This window comes from Heteronotia binoei, chromosome 14 (assembly GCF_032191835.1).
Source record: "Heteronotia binoei isolate CCM8104 ecotype False Entrance Well chromosome 14, APGP_CSIRO_Hbin_v1, whole genome shotgun sequence".
Classification (NCBI taxonomy): Eukaryota; Metazoa; Chordata; class Lepidosauria; order Squamata; family Gekkonidae; genus Heteronotia; species Heteronotia binoei.
In genome coordinates, this window is record NC_083236.1 from 70,241,459 (window position 1) to 70,264,746 (window position 23,288).

Genomic DNA, 23,288 nt, shown 5'->3' on the forward strand with positions numbered 1-23,288 from the left:
TTCATCATGCCACCTTGGAAAGTAATTTAAAAAGCATGATGAGAGTAAGCTTTTATTATGACAGTTATAATTCAAGAAGCATGTTAAGGCAGATGCTGAGCTGATATAATTTAGTCCACCTTCCGGTGATGTCAGGGGTGTGTGGCATATGCAAATGAGTTCTAATGAGCTCCGGCACCTCTTTTTCTACAAAATGACTCCAGTGATGTGACCAGACTGCTCAAGGCAATACATTTTGATGGATGCAGATTTAACTTCTTAAAAATTATCTCTGAATGTGGCAGCTAGAAAATGCTCCTTCACAACTGTGGACATGGCAGCAGGGAGATGAGCTTATATTCTCTCAGGCTAACAAACCACCGACTATCAGGAAATGAAAGGAAGACTCTTCTATTCCTCGTCTGTCTAACCAGAAAGCCAGAGGCTGGGAAGGACAACCTTGTTCCTAAGAGCAGCACTCAAGCAGGAAAGGCTCCGTATCACCTTCCTCTCCGGCCTTCCAGACAGGAAGCTACTGGGGCTGGGGAAGTGGGCACTTCTTGGCCCCTCCTAAGAGCCGGCTGCTCCTTGCCAAATTCCACAGATGGCTGAGCAACTTGTGATGCAGTTTCTAAGGATGATGCATGCTAATCTAAGCACACTGTACTTGCATTATAGGGTGCGGCTCGGAAGGAAGCGGCTCAGATATTCATCCTCTCTATGGTTGCTAGGTGAAAACAGCTCCTTGGCTCCTATCTCTCTCTAAATAAAAAGGCTGAAATGACACGAGCAAAGAAAGAAAGGCCCAGGCAGAACAGCCCATCTGAGTCCACAGCTGCACGGATGATATCGACGCCAGCAACAGAAACGCACACAAGTAACAGTTTCATCCACAGAGGCATTTCTCAACCAGCCAGCAGCTCGCTTCTCACGGATTCTCCAGCCAATTAAGCAACTTGTGACTAACAAGCCTGTTCCCATGGAAGCCAGCTCAACACTTCAGCAGCAGCCGGTTAAGCAACCAACAATGCTCATATTCCGGGAGGGAGAAAAAAATAATAGCTGACAGTTCATCTGATTCATCAAGCATCGCTAACCCACTAATTAGCATCACAAACACATTTAACGATTAGCACAGGGGAGGCTGGAACACAGCAGCGTTTTGTTAAGACACCAAAGTCAACTCCAGCCCCTTCCTTCATGCCACCGGAGGGATGGCACAGATGAGAAGAGCAGATCCGGCCGGGTTACCACACCAGGTCTTTGCTATGCACAGGCAGACCCTGCCTTCGTGGCAACAGGTGCCACAGGGGGTCTTCTACCACATCTACAGCAGTAATTGCTTTCCACGGTGTCTGTCAGGGCTGGGGGGAAAATCCTCCCAAGAATCTGACGCTGCTTGCCTGAGTGACAGGAAAAACAATTCCAGCCCCAGTATTTGATACTTGCTGTGAAAGCAAAAGTCTTCACTGACCTTTAAAAGTGCCCAAATGCCCACATGCCCACTCCCAGCCTGGCAGACCTCTGAGGCACATGCTCCAGTGTTCTCAATTCCAGACAGCAACCTATCCCTTTATTACGGACACCCTAAATATGCTTGCGATGCCTCTCATACTGGCATCAATCCAAAATGCAGCTCGGCAATTAAAGCAGTGGTTTACTTTAGGGAAGTAACTCTCTCACAATTACTTACGAAGGTAATGTATGCATGTGAAATGTCTTCAGTACTTAGCGAAAGAATGATATACATCAGGGGTGGCCAAACTGTGGCTTGGGAGCCACATGTGGCTCTTTCACACATATCATGTGGCTCCCAAAGCCTCCACCACCTCATCTTGGAGAAGGCATTTCTCTCTTTAAATCACTTCTCCAAGCCAAGCCAGCCGGCGGCTTAAAGTTGTTTTATTTCCACCTCTCCCTCCATCTATTCGCCTTCCTTCAAACATCTGACATTCATGCCTTCATCTGATGTTTATTATATGTGGCTCTTACATTAAGCAAGTTTGATCACCCCTGATATAAATATTATAATCAGGTGCACACACTCTCTCTCCCCCCCATCCTCCCTGTGGCTCTTTTCTTGTGAAAAGAAACTCAGGGCTTTGAAATAAGAGGGAAAGAGAAGAATAAAGAGCAACTCTAATGCAAAACAATTTTGAGAACTTTACTCAAGACTACTAGCATCACTATGACAACATAAGAACCCCACACTGGATAAACGAGAGTTAAGTTTCTCCTTCTGGACCCTCATTTCCAAAAGCTGAGATTGTGGTGGCAAGAGACAGGGCTTTTTTGGTGGTGTCACCTAATGTGGAATGCCCTCTCTCTTCAGGCTCATGAGCAAGCCTATTTTACTCTCTTCCAGGCAAAAACATTTCTTTCTACCCAGGGTTTTAAATGAGGAGTTCCTCTTTTAAAAAAAAACAAAACTCTTTGCCTGGTCTGCTTCTAGGTTGTGGACTATTTTATGGATATTATTTTAGGCTACTGAATGTTTGATGCTAGCTTTATGGGTTGCTTTATTATTATTAATTCTTATGTTGCTATTTTTATGATCCTATCGTACTGGTTATGATCCTGCTGCTTATTTTGTGAGCAGCCTTGAACGAGGCCCTGAAGAGGGGGCCTAAAAATTTTCTTAAAACAGCAAACATATTTCTCTGATCACTTAAAGGCTAAGTAAGGTTTCTCCACCCCACAATTCCCCAAGACCATACAAAACCTGCAGGGCAACAGCCCATTGCACACCCCAGGACACACCCTTCTAGCATGGCTGGACAAATAACCAAAGTCTTAGCCTGGCCTACATCTATTGCTCTGTCCCTTCCAATGGAAGAGAGGCACGCAGGTGGTTTTTGTATGTTTGTTTGTTTATTTTTAAATTATATTTCTATCCCGCCCTCTCCTAACAACAGTTAGGGCTAACAGTTAAAAATACATAATGTTTATATAGCACACAGTAAAATAGTTAAAAATCATTGTATACATACAATGCATTTACAGTTTCACTCCTAAAATCCAAGATGGTGTCAGTATTATTAGTTCACATTTAGCGCTGCTTACAGTGATGTTGTCAAATATTTTTTGGCGCGCTATATTTATACCGGGATGGGTTTAGATATCCGTGCTGTGGTATAGTGGTCGCTTCCCCGTTAGTTATTAAAAGCTAATTTAAACAATTCTGTTTTACAGGCCCTGAGGAATTGTGGCAAGTCCCGCAGGGCCCTGCTATTTTCTGGGACAGCATTCCACAGGGCAGGGGCTGCTACCAAAAAGGCTCTAGCTCTGGTGGGAGCTAGCTGAGCGTCTTTTGGCCCGGGAATCACAAGAAGGTTTTGGGAACTTGATCTTAGTAATCTCTGGGGCTCATTTTTAAAAAGTGCCTTGGTGTAAGCAGGGGGAGGCCTTCCTCCTTGGAATTTGGTTTTCTAAAGCTACAATCTAAGGATACTTTGGAGGGGACCAAGCCCCAATGAATAACGCTGGACTCTCTTCTGAGTAGATCTGCACCGGATGGCTCCTAAGTGGAGGGAGTTGTTTTGTAAAGAGAAGAATCCCCCCCCACACACACACACACAATGGATCCAAAGTGGCACAGCCCCTACACAGGCAGACTGCGCTGGGCCTGAAGCTACTGTCAAGTCCTGCCTCATATTCAGTGTGTTTCTTCCTAGGAACTGAAGAGGACTGCTGGCTTGAAACTTGGGGTCTGAGGCACAACTTGAACACGCACCTGGGCCCACCGGCATTGACTAGAACTGAACACAGCACCAATCGCATTCCCTGCATCACTTTCCCACTGCACGGACCGTGTCTCTCAAAGGAAGGCAGAACAAGGAAAAGGCGGATGGGGGGGGGGGGATAGAAGGAAGAAAGAAGGGAGAAAGAGAGAAAGGAAAGCAGCAAACCACCACCCAGGCAGCAGCTTAAAAGACAGCAGCTTAATGATGGAGCAAAATACGCAGCTGTTGGAATGACAGGGAAGGAGACAGGTTAATGATCAATCTTCCATTGATGGATCTAAGGGCAGCAGTTTTCAGATTACCACACACTGGGTTTAAATTGCATTCTTCCTCCTGAAGGTTTCCTCCACAGTTGCAATTGAATGTGGGGTTCTCCCTTCCTTCCCATGGTAGCCAACTGTGAAATCTTGCACTGTGCTGACAAACAACTGCTGCATTCCGCTCCAAAGATAGCCGAGAGCCACTGACCCAAAGACAGCCCTGGAAATTTTGTTCACTTACATCTCCAGGGAGACATGGAGCAAGTTAATATTTGGAAGAGCTTCCCTGACCCTTAGGTGAAAAAAAGACAGGAGCAGCAGGAAGCTGTGGCAAGAGTTCCTGTATCCCACCCAGCTTTTTAAAGAGAGAGAAACATTAAAAAAAGGTGTCACTGGTCGTAATTCTACCCCCCACCCTCTTAACAAGAAGCAACATTACAAATAGCAGCCAATGACAGGAATGTTGAACTTGCACCCTAGTTTTAAATGACAGGCCAGCCGTGGGACACCTTGCAAGTCGCTTTGTCGTTCTTTCTGTTTTAGACCCGTGATAAGTCTCCTCACATTATTGTCGGGAGGATAGAATCATAGAATTGGAAGGGACCTCCAGGGTCATCTAGTCCAACCCCCTGCACAATGCAGGAAACTCACAAAACCTCCCCTGAAATTCACAAGATCTTCATTGCTGTCAGATGGCCATCTAACCCTCTGTTGAAAATCCTCCAAGGAAGGAGAGCCCACCACCTCCCAAGGAGAAAGCCTGTTTCACTGAGGAACTGTTCTAATGGTCTGGAAGTTCTTCCTCATGTTGAGCCGGAAACTCTTCTGATTTAATTTCAACCCATTGGTTCTGGTCCTAGATGAAAATCTAAATATTGCAACGAGCACCGCAAGACCATGGAGGCTTCCCTGAGGGCGTCCCAAAGTGCCAAGCTTTGTTAAACTTTACTTTCCTTGGACTGCTCACCCACAATCTTCCATACAATATAAACTTTTTGGTGTGAAATGACACAGAGTCGTGCCAACAAAAACCGAGAGTGGATAACCTATCTTCTGCCAGCTCAGATCTCAACTTGAAAACACACAGCAATTAGCGGCCTGAAGCCAAAGAGATGGCTGATAAGATCCAAGTGGAATGTGCAATTCTTCCTGAAATGCCACCACCTCCTTGGGTCCCCGGGTTGAACAGCCTTTGGAATTACTCTCGAGCCTTCATTCCACTCTGTTGATCATCCGTGCACACTCCCTTCTCTATGCGTATGGCTCTTTCCAGCCTCTCTTTCCTGCCCAGCTACCAATCCTTTCCTTTGGCAAAGTTTCTTTGGGTTTTTCCCTTTCTGGAAGCAAGGGGGTCTTTGGGACCTGGGGGGAGAGGGAGGCAGAACTGGTGAAGCTGAACCCTGGAATAAGCAAAGGGCCATCGACATATTCTTTTTTAAAAAATTACCAGCCAAGGAGCTCAAGATGGCATAGACATGACAGACACATCTTATCCTCAGAAAGTAGATTAGGCTGAGGGCCGCTGTGTGGCCGTCTGCCACCCTTTGAGCTCTATGTCTAAGAGATTTAAACCCAGGTCTCCCCAGCCTTAGTCCATTTTTGTTCAGGGCTTCCAGGCAGAGTTTAGGAGATATGGGGTTTAGGTTCTCCCAAGGGCAGGGGTTCTGCAACTAACTGATGATCAAGTCTGGGGAGACTTCTTGAGCTGTTTCTCTTGGCAAACATGAGCAAAGGGCACGAGAGGTCAGAGTGTGCCTTTTCCTTGACCTTCTGGCTCCTCCTCCCACCTCTACTGGCCTCACCTGATAGGGTGAAAAAGCAGTGCAGCGGCTAGCGCTCTTCAGCCTGGGTAACTGATTGACCCAAGCAAACACACAGCTAACAAAGCCCCTGCCTGCTGGCTTGCCCATCCACCCACCCACGGGTCAGGAGTTCCAGGTGTGCTTTTGACCCAGGCAGTGCACCAGCCTCTCGCCCCTCCTACCCAGCTCCCCCGGCTCTCTGAGAGGCAAAAGCAAAGCATGACAGGAGGAAGGCGCCACACGCTTCCCAAATGACCCAGCCCCAGCTATCCTGTAGGCAATGCTGCCCCCCTCCCTCCCCAGCGCATCTGCTGTCCGTTGAGGGGGCTCACTGCCACCGCAAACACAGAACTAAGCGTACAATTCTTGTCCTCAGTAGAGTGCTCCTTCATGCCAACCTTGCCAGTTCTCATTCAAGCACCGACCACTTACTCCTCCTACCCAGGCAACTGAGGATTGGAAAGAGAAGCCCAGTTGATGGAGGTTTTATTAGAAATGCCCCACTGCCTTCCTTCTCAGCCTTACGGGCTGCCGGAAATGAAGGGCTCAGGGCATCCTCCACCACTTGTTAAGGCATTCTAGGAGGGTCTAGCTCAGGGGTGTCAAACATGCAGGCCCCCAAAGAGCTGAATCAGGCCCCCAAAGAGCTCCTATCAGGCTCCTAAGCAACTGGCTGCCATCCACTTCCTTCCTTCTCCCTCTCTCTTGCTTCCTTCTGCATCACAGCTCGCTCAATTGCACAGGAGCTACAGAGCAAAATCTCTATTTTCTCCATTGGTCGAGACTCCTCCCTTGGGGAGGAACGGGGGGAGGAATAGCTTGCTTTGCTAGGCTCTCTCAATTGCACAGCAGAGCTACTGAGCCAAGCCTCTCTTCCTTCTATTGGCTGAGGCTCCCCCCCAGTCTCCTGGGGAAGGAAGGAAAGAGCCAGAGCTTCCTTTGCCCAGTTCCCTGGATCTCATGGGAGAAATACGAAGAAAGCATCTTTAAGACCAATGAGTGCTAATGTTTTAAGCATGTTTTAAGTTTTTAAAAAATATATGTTTGTGTTCTTTATAAAATTTATATCTCTGCTACCTAATCTTAAATAGGTACGCACATGGCCCAACCCAACGTGGCCTGGCCCAACAAGGTCTCATTTATGTCAGCTCCGGCCCTCATAACAAAAGAGTTCGACACCCCAGGTCTAGCTGAAGGCGCAAACCAGTCCTCCTGTGCAAGCATTCCAGCATCTACGAGGGCAGGGAGACAACAGGCCAAACCACATGACACAACACAGACGTACAAGGAAAGCACGCAGCTCCCAGGAGGAGGAGGAGGAGGAGTCTGGTGCCTTCCAGTCAGCTCCATGACTCAGCCAGCAGGTCAGGAAAAAATGCACAGGAGAGACAGGCAGCCACCGAGAGCCCAGCCACAAGTTCTGGAAGCCTCTCTTGTTGACCAGTGGGAAAAGCTTCAGGTCTCTTCAAAGCCTTTACGCTCAGGCCGCATCTTCTGCTGCGGAGACACCCCCTTGTAAGACTTAAAGAAACAAAGAGTTTTGGAAAAGCTCCAAGCCCTTGTCTCAACACAGCACCGAAGAGCTGCCCGGGGCTGCATTAGTGAGAACGGATTCCTAAAATATGTTCTTGGCCTCTGCTTTCTTGTTCCGTTCTGCCTTGGATGCAACATACCTAATTATATGCAGAATACGCCTGCAAAAAAGAAAAAGAAAGAAAGAAAGAAACCGGGAGAAAATATATGCCAATGTTTCTAGCACATTGGGGAGGCTGCTGAGGGCAGTGTGGGGAGTGCAAAACAAAAAGGAGAATGTGGGGGCGGTTGGGAGGGGGAAGTCTAAGGCAGGCAGCCTGCTTTCCCTCACGACACAGAGCAGTGTAACAGATATCTCAGCCGGATTGCAGGATGTTTTAGACAGGGCCTAGCAGGAAGCCGCCTGAGAAGACCTCTGGGTGCACCTAGCACAATTCCGGACAAGCACAGCACCCACCCCTGAGCGAGCAACACACATCTCAGATATGTTAAGAAACCGGTGAACAGAAGACATTTCCCCTACCAAACTGAAGAGGCTCTTATAAGCATGATTTTTGTACTACAATGGACAGAGAGACTATAACGGGCTTCACACAAGTCTGCTGTATCCAAGCTGAACACTGCGTGCCAGCTGTCTCCTCTGCATGTCACGCTAAGAAACACTTAAGAAGGAAAATGCCTTTGTTTAGTATACCAAGCACTTGCTTTTAAAACAAAACATCACGCTGAGCTGCAAATAATGCAGATCAGTAGTAAAAATGCTTATTCCCCCCTTCTTGACACACGAGCCCTCCAGCCAGGATCAGGCGCCTCCAACTTAACGGAAAAGTGGGAGGAGTTCTGAGGGCATTTCTAGTGAACAGCAGGAGGGATGCCCACAAAACATCCCTTTCCCATTGGAAGAGGCCGGAAAGCCTCTGCGGGCTCTTGCCATTTTCAGTATAGGTGGAGAGAGGAATTTGTAGGGGAACTGAGACAGAGGAAACCTGCTGTGCCCTGGCACAAGGGAACAAGGGACTGTGGACCGTTTTCAAGCCAAGTCATGACCTTTCCACGGGTTGGAACCCATGTCCCCTCTAAGCTGCGGAGTCTTGTGAACAAAAAGTCTACTTTGTGAGCTACTGGCATTAAAGTTGTGAGTTGCTGCATAAATTAGTGCGCTCTGGGGTCATCCTTCCTGAGCTAAGAGAAAAATGTGTGAGCTGGAGACTAAAAGTCTGTGCGCTAGCTCATACTAACTCAGCTTAGAGTGAACACTGGTTGGAACCAACCTGGAACTGCACAGTTTTATTTGCCAGAAGGTTAGAAACCACAGTGACATTTGCCCCTATGCCAACCATTTGGTTCAATTACAAACCTCGCTCGCTCTCTAAGATGAGAGCTCTGCCACACCTGTCCTTTCTAGGATGGAGCAGGGCACCTCAAACATCCTATCCCCATACAGCCAAGGGGTGCTGACCTTTGCACCTGACCCTTGCACCCTGTTCACACCTGGAAACAAATCAGGCCCTGACCAGGATGGCCCACCAAGCGCTGTCTGTCAGATCTCAGAAGCTAGTAAAAAACAACAACCATAAGAACACAAGAGCAGCCCTGTTGGATCAGGCCAGTGGCCCCTCCAGTCCTACACTCTGTGTCACAGAAGAACATAAGAGAAGCCCTGTTGGATCAGGCCAGTGGCCCCTCCAGTCCAACACTCTGTGTCACATAAGAACTTAAGAGAAGCCATGTTGGATCAGGCCAAGGGCCCATCCAGTCCTACACTCTGTGTCACATAAGAACATAAGAGAAGCCCTGTTGGATCAGGCCAGTGGCCCCTCCAGTCCTACACTCTGTGTCACATAAGAACATAAGAGAAGCCCTGTTGGATCAGGCCAATGGCCCCTCCAGTCCAACACTCTGTGTCACATAAGAACCTAAGAGAAGCCCTGTTGGATCAGGCCAGTGGCCCATCCAGTCCAACACTCTGTGTCACACAGTGGCCAAAAAACCCAGGTGCCATCAGGAGGTCCATCAGCGGGGCCAGGACACTAGAAGCCCTCCCACTGTGCCCCCCCCAGCACCCAGAATACAGAGCATCACTGCCCCAGACATAAGAACATAAGAGAAGCCATGTTGGATCAGGCCCATCCAGTCCAACACTCTGTGTCACACAGTGGCCATCAGGAGATCCACCAGTGGAGCCAGGACACAAAAGCCCTCCCAGTGTTGTCCCATCCAAGCACCAAGAATACAAAGCATCACTGCCCCAGAAAGAGAGTTCCATCTATACCCTGTGGCTAATAGCCACTGATGGATCTCTGCTCCAGATGTTGATCCAATCCCCTCTTGAAGCTGTCTATGCCTGCAGCCATCGCCACCTCCTATAGCATGAATTCCATGTGTTAATCCCTCTTTGGGTGAAGAAGGTCTTCCTTTTATCCATTCTAACCCGACTGCTCAGCAATTTCATGGAGTGCCTGCGAGTTCTCGTATTTTGAGAAAGGGAGAAAAGTACTTATTTCTCTACTTTCTCCATCCCATGCATTACCTTGTAAGCCTCTATCATGTCACCCCTCAGTCCACGTTTCTCCAAGCTAAAGAGTCCCAAGTGTTTTAACCTTTCTTCATAGAGGAAATGTTCCAACCCTTTAATCAGTCTAGTTGCCCTTTTCTGGACTTTTTGCAATGCTATAATATCTTTTTTGAGGTGTGGTGACCAGAATTGTACACAGTACTCCAAATGAGGCGGCACCAATGATTTATACAGGGGCATTATGATACTGGCTGATTTGTTTTCAATTCCCTTCCTAATAGTTCCCAGCATAACATTGGCTTTTTTTTTTACTGCAGTTGCACACAGCCTCGACATTTTCAGTGAGTTATCTACCACGACCCCAAGATCTCTCTCTTGGTCAGTCTCCACCAGTTCACACTCCATCAACTTGTATTTATAGTTAGGATTTTTGGCCCCAATGTACATTACTTTGCATATGGCTATGTTGAACCTCATTTGCCATGTTGTTGCCCACTCACCCAGCCTCAACAGATCCCTTTGGAGTGCCTCACAATCCTCTCTGGTTTTTACCACCCTGAACAATTTAGTGCCATCTGCAAACACAGCCACTTCACTACTTACTCCCAACTCCAAATCATTATTAACAAGTTAAAAAGTACTGGACCCAGTACTGAGCCCCGCAAAACCCCACTGCTTACCACCCCCCACTGCGAAAATTGCCCATTTATACGCACTCTCCATTTCCTATTACCACCTCCATGGTAATGCGCTACGAAGATTTACTGCACGCAATATGATCACAAAGACTTTTTGGTGATATAACTACAGGGAAACTGTTGACATAAGCAGCCAAAAACTGTACTGTCCACGAAGACCTTGAAGATCCCAGAAATTCATGACAGCCACAGTGAAAATATTCATGGTAACAGCTGTCAGGCACACATCTGGATAAACAGTGTCAGTCCTGGTTAGTATTTGGATGAGAGACCACCAAGGAAGTCCAGCGTTTCTACGCAGAGGCAAACAACAGGAAACCGCCTCTGAACATCTCTTGCCTCGAAAGGCCTAAAGAGCTGCCAGAATTTGGCTGTGACTTTACAGTGCTTTACAAGCAAACAAATCAGGGGGACTTGTGTATGTGATGCGTGGTTGTTGTGCATGACTTGTGGTTTATTGCAACCCATCGATGATGATGATGATGATGATCATCATCATCATCATATATAAGCTGAAATGCTGCAATCTCCTCATGCTTCCAAACAAGAGACTGCAAACGGAGGGTGAAGGAAAGACAGCAGAGCAGAGTCTATGCTCTTCCTCTCCTTTGCAGTGGCCCTGCTGTATTGTGGTGCCAAAGACAAGATTTCAGATCAGAAACTTCATTATCTTGCCTCTTGCACTGAGCGTTCCTCCCAAACAACTGCCAAGGACCATCGCAGAGTTTGCAAAAGCAAGATGTTGAAGTGCGCCGTTACAGAGTACATCAAAACGCACCATCTTCCCCACCACTCCCTCTTCTCATAAACGGCCAGCCACTGCCCCCAAAATAAACACTTTATCACCTTTTCAACTGTACCTAACGTTCCAACAGCAAACCACTGTGCTGCTGCCTCTTGCACACATTTAGTTCTTGCATGTGAAGCAACAGCTTAGATCAGATATGGACCCTACCCAGATGACAAACCATCTAGGCAGAAGTGACAGGACAAATATGAAGCTAAAATCCAGCTTGCTAAGGAGGAAGTGGAGGTGCAGCATTCGATATGCTCAATGCACAGCTTTTAAAACAAACAAGCAGCTTCCATGATGCCAAAAGCCTGCCACCTCCACCCAGTTGGGCCAACCTGGCCTCTTCAGGCAATGTCACTCCAGCCACAAGCCACTTCCGAGTGAGGTTTCAGTTCCCCTACCTGTATCCGAATCCTTTTGATCTCCATTTGTTCCAACAGTGAAAGGCAACTTCCGCTTCGTAGCTCTCTCTTTCACCTCTTTGCCGCCATCACTCCGGTCCAACTTGGGAGTCTTGGTTAGAGAAACTTTATCTTTATCCTAAAAAGAAAAGGGAAATGACGTGTTTCAGAAGAGATATGGCTTATGCACAACAGGCAAGGATCTTTTTTGAGAAGCTAACTGACTGCATCAGGAGGTGCTTTACGGAACTTATACTGAAATCGTTGGCCACTAACAAGACCACACATGCTGCAGATCTTGGGATAAGGGTTGGCCCACATTAGCCATTCAAAACATGCCCCGGCAACAGCATTTCATCCCTTCAAGGTGGCTCCATGTCCCGCCCACATGCCACGGCTGTGGGGATTGGGCATGTCCTGGACATGGCACAGGCGCTCCTACTGAAAGCTGCTGACAGCATCGCCTCCGATGAGCAGTGCAGCTCACCTTCTCCCCATGCCCATCTAGATACTGACCCTAAACTCCAAATGGAAAATCAAGGCAAAGCATGCAGAAGCCTCTTGTCAGTTTCACAACCAGGCCATGAATTCAGCAGGAGCTCACAGGAGCACATCTCCTGAACCTTTCTGAGGGTTCCCCCTCTTCTTCCCCATCTACCATGTCCAATGAATAACGGGTACAGCTGCATAACAAGCCCTGGATTAGGAGAGTGGGCAGCCAGCCAGCCACCAGGGGCTTTGCCACACCCCCAGCAGCCCTCATTAACCCCTGGAGAAGCCCGCACCACCCTTTCTCTACTGCTTATGTGATTTTGGGTGGCGGATGGCTTGCTGGCCTTTTGACTGGGGAAGGGGGGGCAGGAGAGCCGCAGACAAGCAAGGCCTGCTTGGGCTGGCAGAATCTCTAGCCAGCCGAAGCAGGCCTTGCTCGCCCAGGGCTCTCCTTTCTTGCATCAGGTTGCTTTTTGGTGTTGGGGGGGCATATGCTAATGAGTTATGCTAATGAGCACCTATTTTTCTACAAAACAACCCCTATTCACAACTCCCCCCACCTGCCCAATTCAGAGGCTCAGCCTTGGGAATTTTGGTGCAACCCACTAAGCTGCAACAAACTCTCCGACTTCAGCTTGGCTTGTGCTGCGGTGAAACTCAAAAACAGTTTTCTCTAGGTGTCTTCTTGGCTCCTCTGTGTGTGCCTTTCTATTCATATTCTGATCTCAGTCTGGTGCAGGTCGGGCGAAGGGGGTGGAGACATGGAGTTTCACTTGTGTGGTCAGTGTAAATAAAATGTATTTTATTTCCTTGTACACCCTGTCTTTCTTCCCAGCGTGGGCCCAAAGGAGCTGATGTCACTCTGCTCTCCATTTTACCCTCACAATCATGCTGTGACCAAGGTGGGAGAGAGTGGGTGACCGGTCCAAGACCACCCAGCAAGCTTCCATGGAAGGGTGAGGATTCAGACCTTGGTCTCCTAGTTCCTAGTCCAATGTTCTAACCGCTACACCATGCTGCTTCCCTTACATTTCCTGAAAACTTCATAGTGTCCTCTTTCCCATCTCCGGGGAAACATTTGGGGTTTATAAGGAGCAACACAACAACTTCCAATTAATGCAAATGAAATCTCTTTCAAAATGGTAGGGAGATTTTCTCCAGACCAGTTTGGCCAGGGATTCTGGAGAATTTTTTTCCTTTTTTGCCATCTTCTGGACTTTGAACCAGGAGTCGCTCGGGGAGGTACTTGTGAATTTCCTGCATTGTGCAAGGGGTTGGACTAGATGACCCTGGGGACAGGAAAGGGAAATTATAACAGGTAATGAAAGGGCAGAACTGCTCAATTCCTACTTTTCCTTAGTCTTCTCTTCTGAGGGAAATGGTCCCTTCCAGTTCCTCCTGGCAAACAACTGTGAACTCAAACCAGGAGAACAGTCTGGGGCAGCTGATCAGTTGTGAAGCTTCACAGTCATTTACGGGATCAGTGCTTAAAATATACATTCCGCCCACCTGAGCATGTGAATCTCATTTTTGTTTGCAGAATCACAGAACTAGAAGGGATCTTCAGGGTCATCTAGTCCAACCCCCTGCACAATGCAGGAAATTCACAAGTACCTCCCCGAGCAACTCCTGCTTCAAAGTCCAGAAGATGGCAAAAAAGAAAAAAAGGAAAAAAATTCTCCAGGATCCCTGGCCAAACTGGTCTGGAGAAAAACTTGCTGCCTGATCCCAAAGTGGTGAATAGCATTTCCCTGGACCCGTAACAGAACTAAGCATGATGCAACTCCTCCTGCCTTCCTTCTAATGATCTGCCCAAGTCCACATAATCAGCACTACTGTCAGATGGCATCTAGCCTCCAAGCAAGGAGAGCCCACCACCTCCCGAGGAAGCCTGTTTCACTGAGGAACTGCTCTCAAGGTCAGGAAGTTCTTCCTAATGTTTAGTCAAAAACTCTTCTAATTTAATTTCAATCTGCTGGCTCTTGTTCAACCTTCTGGGGCAACAGAAAACAACTGTGCACCATCCTCTACACATGGCAGCCCCCTCCAGTACTTGAAGAGGGTGATCATACCACCTCTTAGTCGTCTGCTCTCCAGGCTAAACATACCCAACTCCTTCAACCTTTCCTCATAGGACTTGGTCTCCAGTCCCCTCACCATCTTTGTCGCCCTCCTCTGGACCCGTTCCAGCTTGTCTATATCCTTCTTAAATTGTGGTGCCCCAAGCTGAACACAATACTCTAGGTGAGGTCTTACCAGAACAGAGCAAAGCAATAATACTGCTTTGCATGATCTGGACACTATACTTCTGTTGATACAGCTTAAAACTGCATTTGCCTTTTTAGCTTCTGAATCACACAGCTGACTCAAGCTCACTGTATGGTCCACTAAGACCCCTAGATCCTTTTCACACAAACTTGCCAAGACAAGTCTCTCCTATCCTATAATGATGCATTTGATTTTCCTACCTAAATGCAGAACTTTACATTTAATTATTCCCGTAAAAATTCAGTTTATTTGTTTTAGTCCAGTTTCCCAGCCTGTCAAAATCATCCTGTAACCTGACTCTGTCTTCTGCTGTATTTGCAACCTCTCCCAATTTAGTATCATCTTCAAATTTAGTAAGTATTCCCTCTATTATTTCATCTAAATCACTGATAAAGATTTTGAACAAAACAGGTCCCAGGAAAGATCCTTGAAGCACTCCACTTGTCACTCCTCTCCAAGAGGATGAGGAACCATTTGCAAGCACTCACTGGGTGCGATCTTTTAACCAGTTACAGATCCACCTAACAGTAATAAAAGCCAAACCACATTTTACTACTTGTCAACAGGAATATTACGCGGAACCTTATCAAAAGCCTTACTGAAATCAAAATAAACTATGTCTACAGCATTCCCCTGATCCAGCAAGGCAGTAACTTTCTAAAAAAAGAGAGAGAGAAGGTTAGTTTGACATGACTTGTTCTTGAGAAACCCATGCTGATCCTTTGTAATCACAGCTGTCCTTTCTAAATGCTTAAGGACTGACTGACTGATGATTTGTTCTAAAACTTTTCCAGGAATAGATGACAAGCTGACACAGGTTGGCAATTACCCAGATCCTCCTTTCCCCCTCCTTGAAAATGAGGACAAATATTTGTCCGCCTTCCATCTTCCAGCACCTCCACTGTTTGCCAAGAATTTCCAAAAATAATGAACAGAGGCTCAGAAATTATGTCTGCAAAGTTCTTTTAGTACTCTGAGATGCAGTTCATCTGGCCCTGAGGACTTGTTTCACTTAAAGAAACCAGGTGTTTATGTACTACCCCCATGTCAGTCCAAGGCTGCAATTGTTCCTTCCTAATATGTTCTGTTTTTGCCGTGTTGAGCACCATTTCCCTCAGAAGAGAAGACTAAGGAAAAGTAGGAATTGAGCAATTCTGCCCTTTCATTACCTGTTATAATTTCCCTTTCCTGTCCCTGCAATGGGCCTTCCATGTCCTTGCTCTTTTTCTTACTTTGAACATAACAAAAGAACCCTTTTTTCTTGTTTTTAGCATCTCTCGCTAGTCCAGGCTCATACTCAGCTTTAACTTTCCTAACTTTCTCTCTACAACCACTGGCTATTTGTTCATATTCATCCTTGGTTATACGGCCCTCCTTCCATTTCCTAAATGAGTCTTTTTTTATCCTCAAGTCTTTAGAGAGATGTTTATGGAGCCACCTTGGCTTCTTCAGGCTCCGCCCATTTTCCCTTCTGATAGGAATAATTTGTGATCGTGCTTTCAACATTTCACTTTTAAGAAACTCTTAGCCCTATCCAATCTACCCAGCATAAGTTTGTCAGAATTTGCTTTCCTGAAGTCTAATCTATATGTCTGACTATGTAGGGCTTTCCCCTTCCCCAAGAATGTAAATTCCAAAATCACATGGCGACTACTACCCAGGGTGCCCAATACTTTCAGCTCATCAACCGACTCTTCCCTGTTCGTGAGAATCAAGTGCAAGATAGCAGATCCCCTTGTTTCTCTCTCCACTTTCTGGAAATGGAAGTTGCCAGCAAGACAAGTCAGGAATTAGCTTGACGTTTCATTTTTCACAGAGTTGGACTTCCAAAAGATATCTGGGTAACTGAAATCTCCCATGACCCGTCTCTTTGAGAACCTTGCAGTCTGTTGTGGGAGTATCTCATCCAAGTCCTTTGCCTGGCCTGGTGGTCTACAGCAGACCTCCACCATAATATCACTGTTGTCTATTTCTCCTTTTATTTTCACCCAGAGACTCTCAACTGATTAGCATTTGTAGAATCTTTCGGGCTCAAGTGCCGTGTTCTACTGGAGAAAGTTTTCCTTCCAGACGTTTCGTTCTCAGCTGCGGAGAACATCCTCAGTGGCGTTGCAGCCGGAGCAGGCACTCTGGACACTCAATGCACAGCAGCCAAGAAGGTCAGAGCGCCTGCTCCGGCTGCAACGCCACTGAGGATGTTCTCCGCAGCTGAGAACGAAACGGCTGGAAGGAAAACTTTCTCCAGTAGAACACGGCACTTGAGCCCGAAAGATTCTACAAACCCTAATGATGTTACCAGCCGTGAAAACCTGAAATCTTTGATAACTCTCAACTGAGCTTCCATGCTCAGACATATTTCCTCACAAGTATATACCTCCTTCACATATAATGAGACTCCTTCACCATTCCTTATTTGTCTGTCTCTTTTAAATAAGTTGCATCCCTCAGTCTAATATTCCAGTTGTGTCGTCCCATCAAGTTTCAGGAATGCCTATTAGGTCACAAGTCCCCTTCCTACAGTAGGACTTCCAGTTCCTCCTTGTTCCCCCTACCCTGCACATTAGCATAGAGGCATCAGAACCCACGTTGTCTGCTCCCTGATATATTCATTTCTATACTTACCTGGGTCAGTGTTAACTGTGGAGGGGGAGCAGCCAGAGTGCAGCCCGCCTGCTCCCCCCCCCCCCCATTGTGAGAAATGCAACACGCAGCTCTTGGCCCTGTGCCTAACCACATCTTGAACCTCCCTTTCCTGGATAGTTCAGACTCTCCATTGTCACTGTGGGGTCCCTGTCAAGAAGGGCAAACCCCAAGGCTGTTTCTGGCCCTGCCTCTGGCTGGGAAGGAGGTGACAATCTGAGAAAGGGATCCTCAGAAAGGCAGGAGGCAGCCTCTAAACCCCGCATCTGTTAGGATCATCTGCTATGGCCTTAAGCTGCTACATGGCTGAGTCCAGTAACTGGGAGCCTTTTATGGAAAACTGCTCACACAGAAACAGGAGGGGGAGTAGTCTTACAATGCTCCAGGAGACAGCAGCACCAGAGGTCGACCTTCCCCATTGCGAAATGCTTTGAAGAGAGAACCAGAACAGCTGAGGGACCCCATGGCTTCCTCATTTGTCATTTAGAGCCTGCTTTTCCTAGAGTTTGAAGTGGCCTACAACATACCGTACTTAAAACGGTATCATAAAAATGCCTACAAATGAGAGACCGTTAAGACAAAAACTACAGCAATAAAACTGTAGCAGTATTAGATAGTAAAACGAAAAACTACAAGCTAGAAGCCAATATGAAGAATCCAGAAGGGAACTCTGTGATTACTCAAAACGAAGGCAAGCCTCAATGTAAGACCACCTCTTTAATGTTACACACACACACACACACAAAACCCTTACTGCTGGACATACCTGCAACTTGTATGTGAGTATTTTAATAGCATATCTAGGAAACAAACTAGTCTTGCGCTTGAATAAATACTACATGTCTAAATGAAATTACCAACCTGAAAGCAAACAAAAATGGCATTAAACAGCAAGGTCTTCCCCGGGCAGCTGAATGCTCACCCAGAAAGCACTGGACAGCTGCAGGGAGGAAAGACCTCCACAGATGCAAGACCACCACTGAGAAGGCCACGATACTGGAGGCTGCCCCCACACCTCAGCAGGGGAGTCCACATCATAAAGGGTGAGAGAGTCGAGCTGGCAAGGGATGGGATGGATCTCTCCAAGCAACCTGCCCATAAACGCCCCAACAGCTCCCATTTCATCCATCCAGCAAACACAACAATTTGGCACTCTGATTTCATCCAGTAATTAACTGCATCAAGAGCAGCAGGTAGTTCAGAACAAATGTGAACGGTGTCACAGCAGTCTGTGGAGGATTCCAGGGAATTTAATTAAACGAGTTAATATCCTGCAAGCTCTCAACCTACTGGCTCGCAAGGTGGCTCACAGCTAAAACAATCCTCAACGGAATAACACAACTTGCTAGCAACATAAAAGCACACAGAAAACATCACTGATGCATGAAAGCCAGTATAAAATATATGAAAGACAAGGCCAGAGGAAAAAATAATGACACAGTCACTGAGACACAAATGCAGAAAAGGCTCCATATCCCCAAGGACCACCCCACCCTTGCCTGTGACAGTGGGCGTACAAACACAAAACAGCCTCTCCACACAGGACCTTAGCTGACATGCAAGTCCATATGTAAGTCCATCAGAACGGCCCGGAAGGTGGGTATGTAAAGACAATAAACAGCACTTTCAATCGTGCCCAGAAATAATCAATGGTGTTCTGTCAAAACTGGCAGACAAATTCTCAACAGCTCACACCACTTATCCACCTCACTGCTGTGTCTTGCACCAATGGAGACATCTGGTCTTCAAAAGGCAACCACAAGCATTTCAGTAGTCCAATCTGGATGTGATCATAGCATGGACAACTGTGACCACATCATGCATTGCAGGGAAGGGACACAAGATGGTACACCCCACAAAGCTGGACAAAGGCACTGCTTTTCAACAGGGGACTCCTCAGCATCCATCTGGAGACATGGATTTAATTATTATTACTATTATTATTTTAAAAAACCTTTCTAGCAGCAAGCCTGTCCTTCAGGGAGGAGTGCAACCCCATCTGGGATAGGGGAACTCCTGGATCCAACCCCTTTGGAGTTGGCCGCTTTGGGGGAGCCCTTGTTCATAGAGCCAGAGGTATTGTGAGAGCTAAAGGGCTCACAGATCAGTTGGGCCGGGTGGGAATCCTAGTTCTCAGCTGCCTCCATTTTGGAGAACTAGCCAGTAGGAACGTGCCTGGGGGAGGTGGCCACCATCCCCCTGATCCGGGATAGGGGGAATTATGCCAGCATGATTCAGACAGGTCATTCCGGGAGAAGAAGGCCTGGCCAATGGTTGGCCATTCCTCCTTCACATCTGCCTCCCACCCAATGGTAACAGACCATGCACTGAAAAAAATCTACCTTGAGGCACTAAAAATGTATATTTATCAAGTTCTTTTACAATGTATCACACATATGACCTTATAACAATTACAATAGCCACATTCCAAGGTTCATACAGGCAACATCTCCTTAACATCTACTCATGCCCTACTCCTTTGTAAATTGCAATGACAATGGCCAAAGTAGTGTCTTAATCAGTGTTGATCCGGAGCAGTGCATCTTGAGGAATGTCAACAAAGGCCTACACAATCTCAATCTCAATGCAATCTTTTGAAAGTTCTGCACCCAGAACTTTCAAGAGATTGCGTTGATCCATGCATGAAAAGATGTTATCTGTGGCTTGTTTGAAATGATTTGTATGAGAGACTGAGCAGAAGAAAACCAAAACTGCCTTAAGTTCTGGAAGAGACTTCTCTTTCTCTCTTTGTGTGGACCTTTGTTGACATTCCTCAGGGTGCAGGGCTCCATATCTACACTGATTAAGACGCTACTAGAAGTTAGTCTGAAGAAGACAGAAGTTCTCCACCAGCCTGCACCCCAGGAAGATTATCACCCTCCCTGCATCACTGTGGGTGAATCAGTTCTGAAGACAGTCCAGCAGTTCAGCTACCTGGGGTGCATCATCTCCTCAGATGCCAAGATCGACAAGGAGATTGACAACAGGCTGGCAAAGGCAAACCGTGCATTTGGCCGACTGCACAAAAGAGTGTGGAGCAACAAGCATCTGAAAAAAGGCACAAAGATCAATGTTTACAAAGCGGTTGTGATGACAACCCTCATCTATGGCTCCGAATCGTGGGTTTTATACCGTCATCACCTGCGACTCCTTGAGCGCTTTCATCAGCGCTGCCTTCGCACCATCCTCAACATCCACTGGAGTGACTTTGTGACCAACACTGAAGTCCTCAAGCGGGCAGAGGTTACCAGCATCGAGGCACTGCTGTTGAAGACGCAGCTGCGCTGGGCAGGGCATATTTCTAGGATGGAAAACCACCGCCTTCCCAAGATTGCCCTGTATGGCGAACTCTCCACCGGCCATCGAAATAGAGGGGCACCAAAGAAGAGGTACAAGGACTCCTTGAAGAAATCCCTTGGCACCTGTCACATCAACCATCACCAGTGGTCTGACCTAGCCTCAGATCGCAAAGCATGGAGGCACACCATCCACCAGGCTGTCTCTTCCTTTGAGAACACACGCATAGCTGGTCTTGAGGACAAAAGGAGATTGAGGAAGAATCGCACTGCTACAGGACCAACCCTAAATCAGACTTTTCCCTGCAGCCGCTGTGGCCGGACCTGCCTGTCCCACATTGGTCTTGTCAGCCACCAGCGAGCCTGCAGCAAACGTGGACTATTGCACCCTTCTTAAATCTTCGTTCGCGAAGCCAAGCCGAGAGAGAGAGAAGACGCTACTTTGGATATTGTCATTGAAATTTACAAAGGAGTAGAGCACGAGGTCTTAAGTAGATGTTGCTTGTACGAACCTTGCAATGTGGCTATTGTAACTATGGAGCCAGTTTGGTGTAGTGGTTAAGTGCATGGATTCTTATCTGGGAGAACCGGGTTTGATTCCCCACTCCTCCACTTGCAGCTGCTGGAATGGACTTGGGTCAGCCATAGCACTTGTAGGAATTGTCCTTGAAAGGGCGGCTGCTGTAAGAGGGCTCTCAGCCCCACCTACCTCACAGGTGTCTGGTGTGTGTGTTGGGGGGGGGGGAGGTAAAGGAGTTTGTGACCTCTCTGAGATTCAGAGTATAGGGCAGGATATAAATCCAATATCATCTTCTTCTTCTTATGGAGTCATATGCGTGATACATTGTAAAAGGACTTGCTAAATATGCATTTTTAGTGCTTCAAGATAGATGTTTTTCAGCATGTGGTCTGTTTCTGTATTACTTACACCGAAGCCTGTTTGTATTGTTTCCCAGCCAACGGAGGCTTGGTTGTGCCATGGCTGGGACTCCTTAGCCTTAGGATCCTGATGCTGACTGCAGGTCAGTGAGCAGGAAACCTCCTGCCATGCAGGCTTTCATCCTGGAGGAGCAGGCTGGCCTGGCTAGCCTGAGGCTGGGGGTGTCAATCTGACCCAGCTCCGTCCTCAAGGCTTCTCTGTTCAGCAGCAGGTCATGTCAGGGGGCCGCGGAGGTGGGGTTTCCATGGTACTGTATGATTCCATTCATCTACTGATCAACGAGGTGCCTCGTCCAGCCGTCTGCCAGTTTGGAGTGTGTGCTCCTGAGGGTGGGTGACCGGGACAGTGCAGGGATTCTGCTGGAGGTTATTTATTATTTGCATTTATACCCCGCCCTCCCCAGTCGGGCTCAGGGTGGCTAACAGCAAGTAAAACAACAAGTAAAACAACAATGTTATATTATTACAATAAAACATTATTAAAAACATGACAATATAAATTAAGATATATAATTTGTGGTTCCAAGATGGCATTAATAGCGCCAGTCGTTAAAATTCGTTGATGTTTTAGACTTTGGGCTTCCTTTTTCCTCTACAGGGGCGCTGAGGCGGTTAGGATCGTCCACTCCAGGGGACCTGCTGGATCTCGCCAGCACTTGAGCTGTCTCCACCTTGACAATTCGGTTGAGGCTCTGCTCACTCTCTTTAATAGTGATAGAAACAGGTGGGCAGCTTAAAGGTGCTACTTGACTCTGTAACAGGGAGACGGCCTGGGCTAGCCTCCCGCTCCAGGACAGAGCCAACCGATTCCCCTGGTGCCCCAGGCAGCTGATGGTGATGAAATGGGAGGGAAGGTGGCCAGAGTACCACGGGCAGAAAACTCAGAGAGTCAGTTTGGTGTAGTGGTTAAGTGTGCAGACTCTTATCTGGTTTGATTCCCCACTCCTCCACTTGCAGCTGCTGGAATGGCCTTGGGTCAGCTATAGCTCTGGTAGAGCTCTTGAAAGGGCAGCTTCTGGGAAAGCTCTCTCAGCCCCACCCACCTCACAGGGTGTCTGTTGTGGGGGAGGAAGATATAGGAGACTGAGCCACTCTGAGGCTCTGAGATTGAGAGTGGAGGGTGGGATATAAATCCAGTATCTTCATCTAAACATGGCACAGACCCCATGTTAGAGCCTATTCTGTGGCTGAGATGACAATGAAAAAGGAACATGCATGCAACTGTCCAGCTGAGCTGTATTCATGTAGTTCAGAAACTTCTACATTATAACTCCAATGATTAGGACTCTGACCACAGAATGGCCTACTGTGATCAATTTGCCATTTATTTTGCAGACAGAATTGCTCAGATCTGTTCAGGGTTAGATGCCAGCATGGATTCATGTCCAGATGACGTACCTTTGGCATTTGCTTTTTTATTTATATGGACACCTCAGCTTGTGGATCACAGAATCATAAGAGTTGGAAAGGGCCTCAGGGACATTTAGTCCAGACTCCTGCGCAATGCAGGGAACTCACAAGTATCTCCCCCCACAGCCCCCCCAGTGACACCTGCTCCATGCCCAGAAGATGGGAGGGGGGGACCCTTCAGGAGCTCTGGCCAAACTGGCCTGAAGAAGAATTGCTGCCTGACCCCAAAGAGGCGAACAGCATTCTCCTGGCCATGTAAGAAAGTGCCACAAGAACCAAGCACTGATGCAGCCCTTCCTGCCCTCCTTCTCATGATCTGCCCAAGTTCACAGAATCAGCCTTGCTGTCAGGTGGCCGTCTAACCTCTATCATCAGGTGGCCCACCACCTCCTAAGGAAGCCTGTTCCACTGAGGAACCGTCAGGAAGTTCTTCCTCATGTTGAGTTGGAAATTCTTCTTTAATTTCAACCTGTTGGTTCTGGTTCAACCTCCTGAGACAACAGAAAATGAGTCTGCACC

At 47.3% G+C, this 23,288-nt stretch overlaps 1 protein-coding gene across 2 annotated transcripts in view; it reads right to left on the reverse strand.

Annotated features, from left to right (window-relative positions):
• ANKRD11 (ankyrin repeat domain containing 11) overlaps positions 1–23,288 on the reverse strand; it is a 233,554-nt gene that overhangs the window by 61,155 nt on the left and 149,111 nt on the right. For both annotated transcript variants that reach the window (XM_060253567.1, XM_060253568.1), the window contains one exon: positions 11,725–11,863. In XM_060253567.1, coding sequence (XP_060109550.1) covers positions 11,725–11,863 — 139 coding nt within the window. The remainder of the gene's footprint in view (positions 1–11,724; positions 11,864–23,288) is intronic.